Source organism: Antennarius striatus, chromosome 14, assembly GCF_040054535.1.
Source record: "Antennarius striatus isolate MH-2024 chromosome 14, ASM4005453v1, whole genome shotgun sequence".
NCBI lineage: Eukaryota > Metazoa > Chordata > Actinopteri > Lophiiformes > Antennariidae > Antennarius > Antennarius striatus.
This window is the reverse complement of record NC_090789.1, coordinates 6,620,141-6,637,569: the sequence shown is the minus strand read 5'-3', so window position 1 is coordinate 6,637,569 and position 17,429 is coordinate 6,620,141. Positions and strand designations below refer to the sequence as shown.

At 41.4% G+C, this 17,429-nt stretch overlaps 1 protein-coding gene across 4 annotated transcripts in view; it reads right to left on the bottom strand.

The window, feature by feature from the left end:
• Positions 1–1,300: 1,300 nt before the first annotated feature.
• LOC137607232 (cytoplasmic dynein 1 intermediate chain 1) overlaps positions 1,301–17,429 on the bottom strand; it is a 40,075-nt gene continuing 23,946 nt past the window's right edge. For 3 of the 4 annotated variants that reach the window (XM_068332842.1, XM_068332844.1, XM_068332843.1), the window contains exons 12-18: positions 12,774–12,920; positions 12,109–12,222; positions 11,655–11,788; positions 10,939–11,083; positions 5,851–5,991; positions 3,230–3,355; positions 1,301–2,011 (exon numbers count right to left, since the gene is read on the bottom strand). In XM_068332842.1, coding sequence (XP_068188943.1) covers positions 1,901–2,011; positions 3,230–3,355; positions 5,851–5,991; positions 10,939–11,083; positions 11,655–11,788; positions 12,109–12,222; positions 12,774–12,920 — 918 coding nt within the window. In that variant the 3' untranslated portion in view covers positions 1,301–1,900. The remainder of the gene's footprint in view (positions 2,012–3,229; positions 3,356–5,850; positions 5,992–10,938; positions 11,084–11,654; positions 11,789–12,108; positions 12,223–12,773; positions 12,921–17,429) is intronic. The other variant, XM_068332845.1, reaches the window with a different exon arrangement.

The window sequence follows — 17,429 nt, the reverse complement described above, 5'->3', positions numbered from 1 at the left end:
GGATGTGATAATTTTCTCAAACTATAGTTTTACCACATAGTTTGGAACATGCAGCACCCATTTGACTTGTGCACGTACTTTCTCCTCTTCTGGGACTTGTAACAAGCCAATTTTCCTCCTCAAAATAGATCCCTCTCAGGAATAACTCACTCCTTTTTATAAATTTAAAATGGTCCGGTACGACAGAGAGGTGGTGAACTGTTAAAATGACTGAGCAAAATACTTCTACTGGACACCTGTGTTACACATGCACATATTTACTGGACGGCTTATGACATTTTTTCTATTTTTTTTACGTGCAGTTCCATCTCTCCTAGAGAAAATCTGCAGACCACATGACGATGTGTTGTGATTCGACCAACCATGTTGGCAACAAGGGAAAGACATTTGACTTCTCTGCTCTAATGGCGCCTTCACACTGAATGCACAGCTATCTTTTCACAGGATGTCATTCCAAACACAAGTACACAAAAATTTGCACAAGATGACTTGAAAGATACAAATAGCATAAAGACTGTATTTGTGTGACCCAAGAAATATCAGTTAGGACAGGAAGTGTACAGGATGCTGTGTCATGACGGAGTCTGGACAATCTGAAAACGCATCTTCTACATGACACGAACAAACTTGTACTGTAGAATAAGTAATTAACATGACATTTTTATTGAATAAGCGTAAAACTCCTAGCTGTTTGTTTTCCACATTGGTTTTGCAGTGTTTTAATGCTTTTAATCTACATCTATCCCTTTCTTTTCTTTCCTCTCCCGCCCTTCATCCAGCTCTCTTCTCTCTCTCTTGCTGGGCCTCTGGCTTTCTCCCGTCTCTCGTTTCCTCTCTGCACACCGCAGAGAGCCAGCTGGCTCAGCGCCTACCCCCAGTCTCGGATCAGTCTGCCGGCGCCCAACCCAGACCACATTGGAGAACTCAGGTTGGCCGTGGCAACGTTTGCTGGAAGCAAGAGCAAGTTTGGACTCCATCTACGTCTGTAGTTTGTATGCCGCTGTACGGATCAGTGAGCCAGTTTTATAGGACCGTATTTATTGTACCGTTGAGAGTCACTGAAAAGTTGTCTTGTAACATGTTTTTTTTTAATATACTTCAGGCAACACAATATTTTTTACAAAAGCACCTCAACTGCTTACTTTTAATTTCGACTGTGCTTCTGTGGTGAGTCACAACTGAGAATTAAAACTTGTACAGTTCAGAGAAGGTGCATCGCTTGCATTAGTAGCACGAATGGATTCAACAGCGTTCATTTTTATCCCAAAGAGGAAACAAGACAGTAGTTTATCAGCCAGGCTTTAATAGTAAACAGACTTAACAGCCAGCACTCTTCATCACAGTAAACCTCTTAATCACTGTTACTAGTCCACTGAAGAATGTACAGGTTTTGTCCACACATGATTTATCTGACACCCTGAAGACAAAGCTGCCACTGAGCCCCATGGATGAGAACCTCATCAGAATAACCGTCATGTTTATGCATCTGAAATATTTTGTATGTTGCATGCAGGAATAGTACAGAGAAAAGAAGCATAACATAAAGCGATCGGGACAGTCTGTAAACAATACATGACTATATGGACCCTGCTTTATTTTTATGGTAGTGCAAAGCGTCATTACAGTACACACATCTTTATAAGGCTATAGGACTGCCACTTTTTATACACCGTGGGCTCACGACTTGCAAGCAACACAAATAAATAATGTGAGACAAATCGGTTGATTAGCCGTTTAACAGATTGTTTGCATTTACTTGAGAATAAATGCATAAGTACAACAGAAGTGAGACCTTCTTTGGACCAAACAGGAACGGTACGTAAAAGCAAAACAAAACAAAACTGAGTGAACACGCTACAGTGACACCAATAAAAGCACTGCTTTGGTTTGGAGTCCCGTTCTATGAAGCCAGCTCCATAGGCCCCTCCTCCTCGCCGTCCGCTCGGTTGGCGCGGATCTCCATCAGGGTACGAGCAAAGCATCCCCAGTCGTCGCCATGAGCTGCCGAAAGCTGTAAGAACGAAACGAAGGAGCGAAGATTGGTGACAGAGCTCCAAGTAGAAGGTGTCTGCTACCGTCATGGTGGGATTGTAGAACAAAGAAGCGCTCAGAGGACACTCGAACAGGGGTGTAACGAAGTGTTATCAGTGACGCAAACTTGTGTATTCCAGCACATTCATATTGTTTGTCTCAAGAGTGTCACAACAGAAATAACAGATGCAGCTGTGATAATTTAAAAAAAAAAGTTATATAATGCGCTTCTGTTGAATATTTAAACATGTCTACTAAAGTTGAGAACACACACACACACACACACACACACACACACACACACACACACACACACACACACACACACACACACACACACACACACACACACACACACACACACACACACACACACACACACATTTCTCTTTGGAGTCATAAAACCATTCAGCCCAGCTCACTTTTACTGATGACTCTTTGTTGCCGCCATCCCAGCACGGAGGCCACCAGCTAAGCCGAGCCACTCTCCAACTCACCACACAACAAAAAGATGCTAAAATTAGCAGAGCGGCTAGGCTAACGCGCCCTCACATGGGGATCCTAACCAGAACTCTCTAAACATGAGAAAACATTCAGGCGCAGGCAGGAAGGTTGGCCGCTTTGTGGTGACGGTAAAGTCATGTGGAGGCCTTTTTACAGGGTTATGGAAAAGGGAGGGGAAAAAAAACACACATCCACGGTCAGTTGTGGTGCTTGTGGTGTTTCTACTGTAAAAAAAAAGCATTTAATTATTCTTTTATAGTAGATATATTTCCCCAAAGTTGGTGAATAAAAATGAAACAATCACATGCAGTTTGTATATTTTTTTAAATATTTTCATTTCACTATTTCCAGTCGTTTTCCATCAGAAAACTTCAGAAAACATCAAAAACTTGAGCAATACTGTACTTTCAATCACTAAATTTGTCTTTATGGCATATGTGCAATACATTGATTATTTATTAAACCTCACTAAATGAAATCACTTAGTTCAAAGTGAATATCATAACATGTTGAGATTTTGCATCCAGACCAAGTTGTGTTATTCAAAGCCGGTCTGCACAACCCCTCTCCACCTGAACCCAAAGCTTATGAGCTAGACTCATGATACTGCTGTTCATCATACTCTTATTTCTTGGTAGCACAAAAAATGTATCCTTAAAGATTTTCATCTTCTTGATATGATCACTATCTGCACCTCTCCAGTGTCGTAGATCCAGACTCGTCCTTCTGAGTCGCCCACAGCCACCTCCTTCCCCCCGGACGACCAGCGGACCCTGTTGAGGGCTGATGCGCCCTCTATGGTAACGCTGGCAGTCGGAACCTGGCGAATGAAGAAATAAAGCACAAAAGTTTCACACTGATTTAAATCAGATGTTTACACATAAACTGTGATTTATATCGAATGGGTAAGAACTAACAGAACACTAGAAGAATTTCAGCACATTTTGCATTTTAAAAGGAAGTTAAAATATTACGCGATCCCATAACGAAGCACATAACCTTTATAAAACGTCTAATAAACACACGCAAACAACAACACAGCCGGTCTGCTGCCTGCAGGACAAATGCTGCTCGTGTTTGTGAAAGTCGTACGTTTTAAACGTGGTAACGTGAATGCACGACATTAAGCCAGTTTAATTTAAAAACATGCTCAAACAGTGTTTGAATATTCATTTGCAGTAAATGATTTGTGTTGTAAAGATTCGGTGGAATGGTTCTGATGCAATCCTCCCTCAGCATGTGATGTCATCTTTGATGGCTCGAGTTGAAGCTACTCTTCTTAATGTTTTAGCATCACGTGTGTCAAAGTCAAAGTTTGAAAATATACATTTTTATCCATGCAGGTTAGAAAACATAGTCATCACTTGTCATTCAGATGTGGACACACACAAAGCTCCTTACTGTATAATTACAGCTGTTTGTGTTTGCTGTTGTGGGTGACCCACTGCTCTTTTTTAGTTAACAGCAGCTTTTCGTGTTGCACCTTTAAAAAAAAAAAAAAAAAACCAACCTAAAACCATCTGCAGGGTTTCCATAAACTGTTCCTGACATGTGGCAGGCGAGTCTGACACATGTCACCAGTGGAGACAGAGGCCTTGGCATCATGTCGCCTCGCACAACCAGCTTCTGCGTATTTAAAGCAGCGCTAACCACAGGCTGACTGCCATTAGCCTGCTAGCTTCCACCGCTCTGCCCAAGTGGATATGAACTGAGCGCTTTAAATTGGAAGTGTAGATCTGAACGTGGAATGTGTGTGTGTGTGCTGGAAATGAGAACCAGGCATGCCACACCGCTCTGTCAGAACCGTTATGACTGTGTTTTTAATATGACGGTAACAATGGAAGTCTGTTGTTCAGTTGCACTGATTGTGTGTTTGCTACATCTGCTTGTGTGTGTGTGTGTGTGTGTGTGTGCTGAGAAAATGTTCCCATGGAGCACATCATCGTTAGCAGAGCTGGGTCGTTGATAATGAACTCTTCCTGTCAAGGTGGAAAAGCTGCCTTTGAGGGGAAAGTCATCATCTCTACTTTATACGCAGGGAAGACACTGGAAATGACATCAGTGAGGGGTTGAAAGCTGAGATGTGAGTTCTGAGCTGTTCCACAAAATCTGGACAATTTAGTTGTGCAGCCCTTTTCATACATCACCTTTTAGAGCTGATGTATGAAAAGAGCTGCACCAAGAGAGACGGTGAATGGAGCCTCCTTTCATCCCAACAACCGATTGTAGGTCTGGCTCCATTATCAATCATCAAATTTATATAATGAAATGCAACTAATGTTACTCCAAAACTTTCTTGTTGAGAGACAAAAAAATAAAATAAATCAACACCACTTTAAGGTTTGTTCAGTTTGAAGTTTCAGCCGGAATGTAAAAAATCTCATTTTGAATTAAAATGATTAAAAAGAAAAGAAAAAAAAGACGGACTGTCTCCATCCAAAATGAGAAAATACATCTCAGAAGTTCATACCTCTTAAAAATGGAAAAAAAAAAGATAGCGCCTTAGCAGTGCTAGCATTTGCATATGTTTAAACAGAGCCAATGCATAGCATTATCCTATGCTAACCAGCTGCAGACATAATCTTTATATGTATAAACAGAACTGCTATTGGATAATTCAGTTCTTTTAATGAAGAAGAAAGGGCAAATAAATCTAAAATAAAATCTGCATAAAATTCATCACACACTAGCCTATACAACTAATATTATACATACTGTATACCATACTTCTCCTCCGTGGGCTTAAATGTTCTCTTCTGACAATAAATCTTCTCCCACAGAACTGAAATCTTCAACCTCTGTCCTGAACTTCCGACTTTTTAAAAAAAAAAATCATCTCCACCCTGGGAGTGCGGACTGAGGGCTGGGGCTCTCTGCTCGTGGTCTCCTGCACATCTGTGTGCTCCACTGATGGGGACAAAGTGTGGGTGGCAGATGAGAGGAGACGCCAGGGGGGCTGAGGTTGCCGTTAAAACGTAGGACCGAGGTCACAGCGATGTTCGCAGGACATGTGGGTGGGAGTCGGGATGAAGAGATGTCACTAATTCTGATTTAAACCAAGGGCTGTGGGAAACGCCCACGGGGGGGTGTCTTGAATCCGTGTGTATGTGCAGGAAAGGGATGTGGAGGAGCTGGTGGTGATGGAGTGGTTGATGGGAGGGAAAAGCCTTGGGTGTTTGCTTGTGCAGTTTGGGCTGAGACCCAGCATCGTGCCCTGAGGACACCAAACACATTCACATCAACACGCACGAAGGGACGACGCAGTAAACACGCCATAATCACGTATTTTCTCTCACACACATTATGTACACACACCTCAGTGTCGTTGTTGAGGTTCCACAGGTCTAAGCGGCCCATGCCGTCCACGGCGGCAAAGATGGCGGGGTGGACGGGCGACCACATGACATCATAGACGTAGTCGGCGTTGTCCTCAAACGAGTACAGAGGCTTGTTGTGCTGAAAGGGAATAGAATAGGATACCTGTGTACGTGCACGACTGACAAAAAAGAGGCCGAGCTGAGGATTACAGCAGATGATATACTAGAGATGTGAAGAAAAGAAAGAGAGAGAGAGAGAGAGAGAGAGAGAAGGAATGGAGAGAAGGAGTGAGCGAGCTTCAGACAGAGTGGCGCTGCCTCAGCCTTGGGGCCTGTCTGGGTGCAGAGCCTAATTAAAAAGCCTCGCACATTCACACAGCACCATAAAACCGCTGGGAGAGATGAAAGGGAGGGCCCCTCCACAAGGTGTACTGTAACCTCAACACAGCAGCTGTCTGAGGGACAGCTATGGGAAGAGATGGGATGGGAGGAAAAGGAGGGGCGGACAGTGGAAGGATGGGAACGGGTGCTGGAAATGTAAAGTCTAACTGAAGCAACACAGGTGTTCAGTAAAGGTAGGAACTGATATGAGACCCGTGTGTGTGTGTGTGTGTGTGTGTGTGTGTGTGTGTCAGTCTCTCAGACAGGCTGTTTGGATTCCAGAGGCTCACAAACTACATTCCTGACAGGTAAGAGTGGGAGGAGAGAAGGAGCGGAGACATGGTGGCTGCAAGAACAAATGAAAGAATGCAGTCCCTCTCCTCCCTCTCCTCTCCTCTCTCTCTCTCTCTCTCTCTCTCTCTACAGATATACATTATACGTTTGAAACGCAGAAAGAATTTTTTAAAAAAAAGGCAGATTCTAAACTTTCTTCTGGGCCAAGGAAAGATGGCGATTTCTCTGAGCAGGACGTAAAAGGTTGAAGGGTCATCTGACTGCAGTGCAGAAACCATTTTAAGAAGAACGTCTCAAAACAAGAATCAGAATCGATTTTCACTATTTCAGAGTTATGAACGATTTACACACTTTTATGAACCTATGGCGTGTCAAAGGCGCCTTATGTTCCGTGTTAAATGAGGAACTCATGTTCAGTCGCCGTTTGGTTTAATTCAAGTATATTTTGCCCACATTTCATATGATTGTTTTTTTTGGAAGTGTGTGTTCATGTTTGAGCGAATCTCTCTTGTAACTATCTTGTAATATCAACTTCCATGAATAAATGTGATTTTAAAAATCAAATCTCTCTCTCTCTTTTATTGGATCTCTCCTATTATTCATCCATCATTTCACCTTTACTGTATTTCTCCCCGGTTATTTTAAGGGGGTTCACACACACGCACACGCAAACACACACACACAAACACAAACGCAGTCAGTCAACAATTTCAAGCTTGGATGAAGGTGTTTTGTGAAGGTCGACAGAGGTCACTTTGCTCCATGGAACAGATTCTGCGTTCGATCAGCTGGTGGTTCCTGTTAGCGTTTTCTTTGTTGTCCTCTCCTGGTTTTGTTCACATAACTTCTCTTTTTTAAAAACATTTTTACTCCAATGACTTTCTTCACCAAATCAAACCACACAACAGAAATTCAAGTCATCTTTGTGAAATCCATTCTGATGATGTATTTTATTAGGTAATAAATCACATTAGATCTGAGATGGTTCTTCTTCTATCTGCTGATGATTAAAACCGCAAAACTACTATTTTACTGTACTCCGTCCATAATCTACTGATCTTAAATAATAATTTTGAGCAAGGAGTCCCAAAACTAATCTGAAAATGAAGTTTAATCCTGTTGGCGCCGCATGCAAAGCAACTGCTTATCATTTCTAGAAAGCTAGGAGGAGCTTCTAGCACGTTTGGACTGGACGACCGTCATCAACACACCACGTACTGGTGTTATGAAACAGAATGAAATGCTGCTGTACCAAATGAAAGCGGTTTAGAAACTGAATGGACAGATGCAAGTCAAGTTTGTTGTCTAAATCAATGCAGCTGCATCCCAAACACCCAGGTAGCTCGATAACGTACCTGTGGGAGATTTACTGAGATTTACACACACAATGAGGCAGCTAAGATGTTGCCTTCAAATTAAAAAAAAAAAAAAAAAAGTTTTGCAAATGCTACTAAAAAAGAAAATGGTTAAACGAAACCCTCTGCCAAAGAAGAAAATCACCTTTTCAGTTCATAGACTGCTGGTAATTACATAAACTGAGTGATACGATCCTTTAATTAACTTCTTAGGAGAGGAGAAGTGGAGTGATTGTGTTCATGTTGTCAGTCTGTGTGACTGCAAGAGCAGAACACTTCTTATCATGAAAGGACTCGACATCAGTGTTGAAGGACGACTGTTGTCTTGTACGGTCAGGTGCTTGTCAATTTTAACTTTCATATTTGTTGTATGCTTTTACAGAATAGTGCATGAGTTAGGATCTTACTATAGCGGTCTAGTAACGGAAAGACCCTGGAGTCACAGAACCCAAGCAGCTCTAAGCTCGCTGCCTCTCCTTCAGTTTGATGACTCATGTTAATAACGGCTGATTTATATTTCTTTCTCTTGTATAAAAATTGATAGAAGTTGGAAGCTCCTACATTTGTCTCCAAGTCTTCAAATTGGTGACCCCTGCTCTACCCAATCACTGGTTTTGGGGGGTCGAGAGAGCAAAAAACGGGTCAGGTTGAACACAATCATGAAACCACTCCCAGCTGTTGCGACATCGTCACGCCGCCCGACTCTAAATGTTTTCACTAACCACAATATTTGCACCACTGAGTGTAAAAACATCAGCAGACTCTTGTGCGACAGCCTTGTTGAACTGTGAAGGCAGATGTGTGTATGTATGTGTGTGTGTGTGTGTGTGTGTGTGTGTGTCGAGAATTGGGCTGAAAGCAAATATCAAGGGGATTTTAGGTAAGCAAAGGCAGCTTTCTTAAGGTGCACGAGAGCTTTGTATGGTGTGTCTATATTTGCACAGACGCTCACACACTTTCAGGTATTCCTCTTTGCCCACACACAAATATGGATTACACGGGATGAGAGACAGACACACATTCCTGTGGTACCCCTCAAAGGAAAGGGAATTCCCAAATCTTGAAAAATAACACACACGTTTGATGAAAACCCACCAAAATGTTTTAATACGTGTCACGGGACCCTGAACATAAGACTTGTGGACCAGCTGCACGCAGACGTGAACTAAAACTCATCAGAGTGCTTTACTGCCTGTCACAGACACGTATGAAAGGTGTAACTGGATCTAGAGTAAAACTGCAGGTATTATGCAATATGTATTATGTATACGCCTTGTATTGAATTGGCCAGTTTTTGAGTGGGGCCCCCTTCACCCCAGTTCCTCCATCCTTCCACACAAGCTTCATCGATACGAGTAAACATGATTTTTATATCCACAAAGAGAGAATCTCGTGTCAAGGAAGAGTTGATTACATTTAATTTCTTTTGATGTTACTACATCGGGCCTGTAAAACGTTTTTGCAATATCATGATTATTAAGAAGAATGGCAATCATCAGGTTGCCATGGTGACATTGTGGATCCTGCATGATTATTATTGACATCATCTGAATGGCTTCGTCTTTCTTACCCGTTACCTTTTGTAGTTTCCTGCTCAAACAGACCTCATTCTGAACTGAACTCTAACCTTCCTCAAAATCTACTTTAGTCCTCAAAGATTCTTCAGTCATTCAGCATCAAGTTAGAAATGAAGGAGCCGATCTCATGATCCTGTTTCCAGTGCAGATTCTCTTCTATCTGAACTCTGCCAGCTGAGCATACTCCTCTGTGTCTCACCACCGCCTCCACAAAAGTGTCTTTGAATGTATTAAACTTTTCTTCCCCCCCCCCAACACCCACCTAGACAGAAACACAGGATCGGTGACAGCTTGATTTGAACTGCCACTGAAATGGGATTTGTCACGTTGGTTTGAAGGGAGAACAAATGCCCCAACCTGCCAAGGTCACTCAAAAAACCATCAAGAGGAAGAGCGCCCACCTTCAGACTGCATCTAGTTACATACACTTATTACACCTCAGTGAATCGGATTTGCTGTGACTGGTTCTGGGCTGAAAGGAAAATTGACACATTGGTGAATTTTAGTTATTTTCTGGTTCCTGTTTACACAAATATTTTACCAACCAAAGTAAGAGACATTAAAATGAAGTCACCCACACTGACAGGAAGCTGCTGTTGAATAATCGTCAGTTACTCTTGAATATAAAGTTAAAATTCAATCTGAATGATTTAAACTTTTGTGCTCGGCTCTAACTTTCATTCCATTTTCAAACCCCATCAGGAGTCATAAAGATGTCCTTCTTTTACAAGCAATTCACAAATCATCTCCACATCTATCCTAAAAGCTTTAAACAGGTTTATGGTTTTGCAAAATATAAACAATATTTATAATAGAGGGATTCAAAAATAAATCAAAAAAATATAGTTTGTTGAAGTCCTCTCCTGAGATAAATCCTGAGTAAACCCTCTTGTAAAACAAACCAACAAAAGATTTCAGGTATTGGTCTCATTACCAGCTCAGTCCAGGCCTCATGAGTGGAACCTCCTCTTGAAGAAATCCATTTAAGGATTTTTGCATAAGAAAGTACAGCTAGAGATTACAATAAGTTACCAGTAATATACCAGTAAACTACAGCACATCTGCCTCGGTAACATTTTGTCTTCTTCTCTTTATTCTTTCACACAATAGAAACACACCTTTGAAAAATCCTCTGTCAACACGCACAGCCATCTGACCAACTTAGCCAATCGATCGAGGTAATGGATCCCTATATGAATTGAAGAAATTACAATGATTGAGCAAAATGATTGCAAAAAAAAAAAAGTAATGTGTAATAATTGTGACAGGCTGTGACAATCAGGTTGCCAAGGCAATTTGTACAACTTCTCATAGCCCCTACTAGTGCCACTCTACTTTCTCCACACACCATTGAAACAGAACTCACCCAACTTATGCCTCACTACCTCTCATCCACAATCAACCCCCCATACATCCTCTTAGTCTTTGAGCAGCTCACAGAAACCCACACACTCACAAAAACACACATTTACATTTTACCTTTGTGCTCCAGAGTTTCACGGTCCAGTCGAACGACGACGTGATGAAGAGGTGGGAAAAGTCCACGTTACCCACTGCACTGTGGCAGCTGATCCCAGTCACGGGCCCCTGGTGGCCCTCAAACATCTCACAGATACCCGCCTTACTAAGGAGGGGGACACAATGGGTTCAATTTTGTGGTATTTTATTTTATTTTATTTTTTTAACTTTTTATTCATTTCTTTTTTAAACACAAACAACAATAACAACAAAAAATAGTAATAAAAATATTATATTATATTATATAAATATTATAAATAAATTTTAAAAAATCCTTTTTCTTTTTTTTCTCCCCATGACAAAGGTATTTTAGTGGTCTTACCTTGTTAAAATTTAAGGCAGTGAAGTGGATTGCCCATATTTCAAGTAAATTTGAAAGACACACAGGGAGCTTTGATTATAAGTGAATAAAAGTAACTATTTGAATTAAGATAAGGTGTTCAATTTATTTCATTTTCTGAAAGAAAGAAAGTTTCACTTATTAATCTTCACGTCAACAAGTCTTGAATACTTCATCTTACGTAATTTAGAAATTAAAAATGTCCTCAGTATTTGAAGACTACCTAAATCCTTTGTCCAAAATTATTTGACTGTGATTCCTTATTATCTTTATGCACCAACCAGATTGTATGAAGAACTTTTCTGATGTTTAGTCCAGTGGTGCGGTGTCCACCCACCTGCCATGTCTGGATGCAGTGTACACGGTGCCCTCCTCGCTCCCGACCACATAGTTGTTAACCTCTCCCGTGGGAAAAGCCATGCCTGTCACCGCTACCGGTTTGGATTTATTGTAAACCAGTTCCATGGTCTCCTACACACACACACACACACACACACACACACGCACACACACACACACACACGCACACACACACACACACACACACACACACACACACACACACACACTACTATCTGATCTGAACTTGCGAAGCCTCTTGTGTGGCAATAAAAATATCCTGTTACCCCATCATCAGTGCAGATGACTCTTTCTCCCCAATGTCTCTGTGCATTAAAAAATCAGTCAGCCGTGATCTCATATATTGAGAATGATCACAAAATCCTTTATAACTAATTTTTTAAACTGGGCAAGGCAGTGTGGTAGTGTCCTGGTGTGGACCCTGTAGCTACCTGCGGCTGGGAGAGCATGTCCAGACTCCAGGAGCACATCCTGCCGTCTGTGGACACAGTGATGAGGTTGTTGGCGTTCTGGGTGCCGACCACATTGACACAGTAGACCGGATGCTACACACATCAGAGAGAGGGTGAAGAAACACACTTGAACAATACAACAAAAACTGTTAATAACTTTACAACAAATTCTCACGGCTGTGTTAATAATATACACAGTAATAAACTCTCTAGGATGTAGTATATTGAAATAATTTGATGAGTTTAAATAAAACAAAATAGATTTTGAATTTCATCCTGAGATGATTAATTCTTAAAGGTTACTCTAAACACATGACATCATCAGATACTTGCACCGATGGATGCAGCAGGCGACATCCACCCACATGTTAGCGTCCAGTGTGGAATGATTGGGACACACAATGAACATGTCTGCAGCAGCATGTCATTAGTGGGCAGTAATTGATTTTGTGTGCCGGGCAGCACAAAGAATCCATTCAGCAATCAGCTGGACTGGAATGATGTCATCAGTATTAGGGTTTGAAGCTTCAGGATGGACGGGGATGTATCGCGTTCTGTTTGTGTGGGTTCTGTGTCTGAAGGAGCCAGAATGAAATGAATGAAATAAATGTGTGTTATATCAGTAGTGAAGAGACAGCCCTTACAGTGTGTGCAGCAGCAGACAGGGGCGTCCTTTGGACGGGGGTCCGGCGGTGGCTGCGGTTGTCCCACAGGACGATCTGTCCTGAATAAGTCCCTCCCACCACTAGGTTGGGGTGAAACTTTGCGAAGCCCACAGATACTACTGGAGACTAAAGCAAGAGAAAGAGAGAAAAGTGGAGTTTATTTGTGGGAAAATGTCTGAAAGGGGCTTGTTATCACGACCGAGGAATGTGGGGGACAAAAACAAAGAGAGATGTACAACAGAAAACAAATGATCAAGGCGACGTGATGGGTGGCACTCCTGGGCAGATATAGATGGAGATGATGAGCTTGGCCACGGTGAGGGTCCACAGAGCAGAGGAACGGGGTGACGCTGGGGCGGAGACGAGACAAAGAGGGGGATTGTAGCCCTCCTTCCCACAGCCGTTTCACATTTCAGCATCAAAACCTCAGCAGCCACTGGAGCGCTCACTGTACCCTCCATCATGACAAGTGCAGCCTTGAATTCGCTCCCTCCGAAATAAGATGTTTATTGAGTTTTGGTTCCTCTTCAGTGCCCATCCCATATGGGCTCCTGCACGCAGCAGCTAGCCTCCTCTGACCCGGAGCCAATGAAGCTCTGTACTGTGTGGGGTTATGAGAAAATGTTTCAGCGTCACGAGGGCAGCGGGGTAGTAAAGCAGCACGGCCATGTTGAGAGATATGATAATTGGCTTTTAAAAGACAGGGGTTAAGAGTGCATTAAACCAGGTTACACGCACACTTACAGCACATAAACAAGTTGTAAAATTATTAAAAAAACAGGCTGTAAATTTTTAATCAATTGATTACGATACAAATTTTGTTGGGAAAACTTTGTGAAATAATTACGTCGGACTTTTTTTTAACTGAAATAATCATAATGATCTAAGAATCCCAACTATAGCTATTGTTAATGATATAATTTATTTGTGTTTATTTATGTATATAACGCGTCAATCAAACATCTACATTTATGCATTTCAAATGATGCAAACGGTTGGCTGCACAAACCTGATAGTATTACAACTGATATAACAGACGGTAAGTCAAATATATATTTTCCCATAATTTACATGGATGGATACTAAATAAAAACACTGCATCAGGCTTCTATGAATTAGAATTGATCTCTTTAAAAACACAATTATATTGTTTAATTTAAGGAAAAAAGAAATTGTACAATACATAAATGTTGAGAATTTATCCGAAATCACTGTGAAACATCTGTTTCTGCATTATACTGTATACACACTCATGAGCCAATAAACTGTGTGGTCATTGCAGTTTTACGAAGCAGATGTTACCACATAGGTAGAAAATCCAACAACGGGAATTTGTGTTTCGGAAAACCACTCCAGGTTCCAAAATATGCCAAAATACACAATAGGTGCAAACAGCAAATCCTTAATCATTCTGTAAAAGGACAGCAGAGTCATAAACTCAGCATCACATCACTCAGTAAGTTCAACGGGAAATCCGACCTCAAACTTTAGCTTAGAGGCTAAATAAAGTTTGCCAACAACAACCAACATAATCTAGTGATCTTACCAGATCACGTAGACTGCAGTGAAACCGTTAACTGAGCTGAATTGTGTGTTTTAGTGCTGCCTAAAAAACATTGTCGTCTTTTTGCATGATGTAGTCTATACAGGTCAAACCGACAGCTACAGAATGTCTCAGCCTTGAGTCTTTTCTTTCAACGGTTTCTTATTAATCGAAGCTTAGCTCATGCGATGGAAGAGATTACAAAAACGATTGCTTAAAAATGTGAATCAATTCTATGCGTCCTGAAGAGAACTTACAACATTTGCTCTTAATTCATTTTTAAAAAAAATCCTACTGTGCTGTGACAACATGCAAACTTTCAATAGTATTACATATGTCTTGTTATTCATTTCTCTCCATCACGCTCCGCCTCTCTCCTCATCCTCACCACCACACCATGTGTAAAGCAGCCAACTCCAAAACCCCAGTTCATTTTGCAAGGAGACTGGAAAACAAGCCAGAGAAAAGAAAACACTGCACACTCTTTCTCACTCGCTCTTTTTTTTTCTTCTTTTTTCTAAAGAGTCATGGCCTCCAGACAAATGGCTCAGGAGTCGCTTCAGATGTGAACACTGAAAATAAACCGAACTGAACTCCGCTGGTAAAAATAAAGTACCTCTCCGGCTGGCAAAGGAGGCGCTCGCTGAAAAGTTTATCTACACAGTCGAAGAAAAAGGAAGCGTAGGGTTGTTTTTTTGCACATATTGGCACATAAGACAACGACAGAACAAAATTGTGGGTGCTGTAAGATTTGTTAGGACAAAATTTTCCCAGAAATAAAGTCCAATAAGTGTTGAAACAAGACTTTGGACTTTGTTGATACAAGACATTGGACCGACTTCAAGCCAGAAGACAACAGTTCCGGTACACATACGCATCTCTTACTCTGCCTTCAAGCAGTTAACCTTTAAATGATAAGGCGTGTTGGGATGACCTTTGCACTCTGTGGCTGGCTGATCCTCCTCCACTCGGCTTCATCCAAGGACAAATGAACTGTCTGTTAAATGAAAAGCAAATGACAACAGCCTGGATTCTCATTAGCCTTACGTTGTCTGTCTGTAACCTGCGTCCACAGCGTTGAGTCAGCACCACAGGAAGATCTGACAGGACCCAGCGTCATTGTGGTATTCAGTTAAAAAAAAACAAAAAAACACACTAGCTTTGAACAAATCACACACACCTTTGGCGGAAACACAACCCAATCTGGCAACCACGTGGCAGGGCTAGTCCTAAAACACGGAGAGGGAGCAAAATAACGGTTGTCTGACAGCGGTATTGACCTTCCCCTCTGACGCTCATTTGAATATTACAGCCTTTGTTGAATTGAAGAAATCCAGAGTACAAAATAAGCCTCAAATATATTAATACTATTACGCTTTAAGTCACAGCAGAAATCTCCGATCTTTCCAGTAAACATCCAAGTTCACAAGCAAATAGAAAACATCCCTGCTGTCTACACTTTCTTGTCATTCTTCCACCAGTTATCACCCGGAGTAAACATCTCTGCCCCACACGAGTAACGACAAAGGGAAGCAAAATCAAATCAAGAGCTCCCTCTATTCGCTCCATATGTTAGTTTAGCTCCTAAGCGCTATCAGTGTCCCCATCTTAAGAGGAAAAATTGTGACTAAACTCTCAATCCCCTCTTTGAGAAACCGCAGGCAATGCCATCATTTCCCTCTTGTTCTGTCAGGCTTACTGAAAGAGCTACTGAAAATCAGCCCAACTTTGTCCAGATAGCGTACTTTGAGGCGCCTGCCAACAGTGACTTGGTCTTAACATAAAAGTCATTCTCCCTGAATGTTTCTAATCAAACGTCACATCAGCACATATGTTTTGGAGTTACGCGTCTTTTAAATGTACTGTAAGTCATTTAGCACTGAAATGGGATCAATTTGTCCCACGCTATAAGATTTATGATTTAAGCTGGAGCAGAGCTGCCTGACACTCTAAAGCGGATTCTCAATTTGGATGTCATGTACAAAATTAATAACTAAGTTCAGAAGTGAAATATGGAAAGCTTGATTATATTTCAGCGGGATTTCTGAAGTCTCTCTGCCCACTTTTTTATTCGTTCGTGACCTTTGACTGTCAATCATCATCGATCAAACGCTGTTTTTGCATATATAAGACAACATTTTTTTACATTGTGTAAACATGAGTAACGGGGGGTGATGCTTCAAATTTAATGCAGTTTAGTGCCTTTACTTCCTGAATAGCCTGATAGCCAGCTAACAGGCAAACAGGGTGACTGTAACTGTAACTGATTTTTACATATCAGTGTGTCTGTTATGATCATGAAATTCCATCTTCCTTTTTGAGGAGAACTAAACAGTTTTTTGGCAATGTCGCAAATAAATTAAGACTCCTATCAAAAAGACAGTTTCCTTGATAAACCACGGCTCTAGCTGTCTGTTTAAATTCATCAGTCTTGGTGCAGTGGAGGATCAATAGATGTTCTTTTGAATCTTGAAAGTAAAATTATTGAGATTCTTGCTTTGGTTGAATATTATAATGTGCCCACACTGGAACTGTGGTTTCAAACGATCCTGGATATTCACATTAATAGGAGATCTTCAAAATGTCACACTCTATTGGACGGCGTAAAATGAAAACATCAATTCCGCTTTCTGTTTTATCCAGCTGTTTTGAAACAGATTGGATATGGTACTTACAATTATGCTAAAATAATTACGATTAACTGCAATGGGTTGATTACGGAATAAATGAAAAGCGCATTTACCAGGCTAGCAATTGTTACGCTGAGCTAAGCAAGCTTGTTGCTCGCTGTATCTTCACTCTGAGCGGAGAATCTCATTTAAATCTCCAAGAAAGCGACTCATTAAATTTTTAACCAAAAACGAAGAACTTCAACCTTCATGCTCCTTAAATGAAACGCAGCCACATTCATTATCCTGGACATACCAGTGATATGAGCTCCACGCCCGCCTAAATAACACCCCAATGACTCCCGCTATGATTGCATCTACATATCAAGGCTGACTGGTGACCGAGCCTGACATTTCATTTCCAAACGCAGCGGCTCAGTGGTTTTCATCACGCGTGCACCACAGGTCAGACACCTGCCGAGT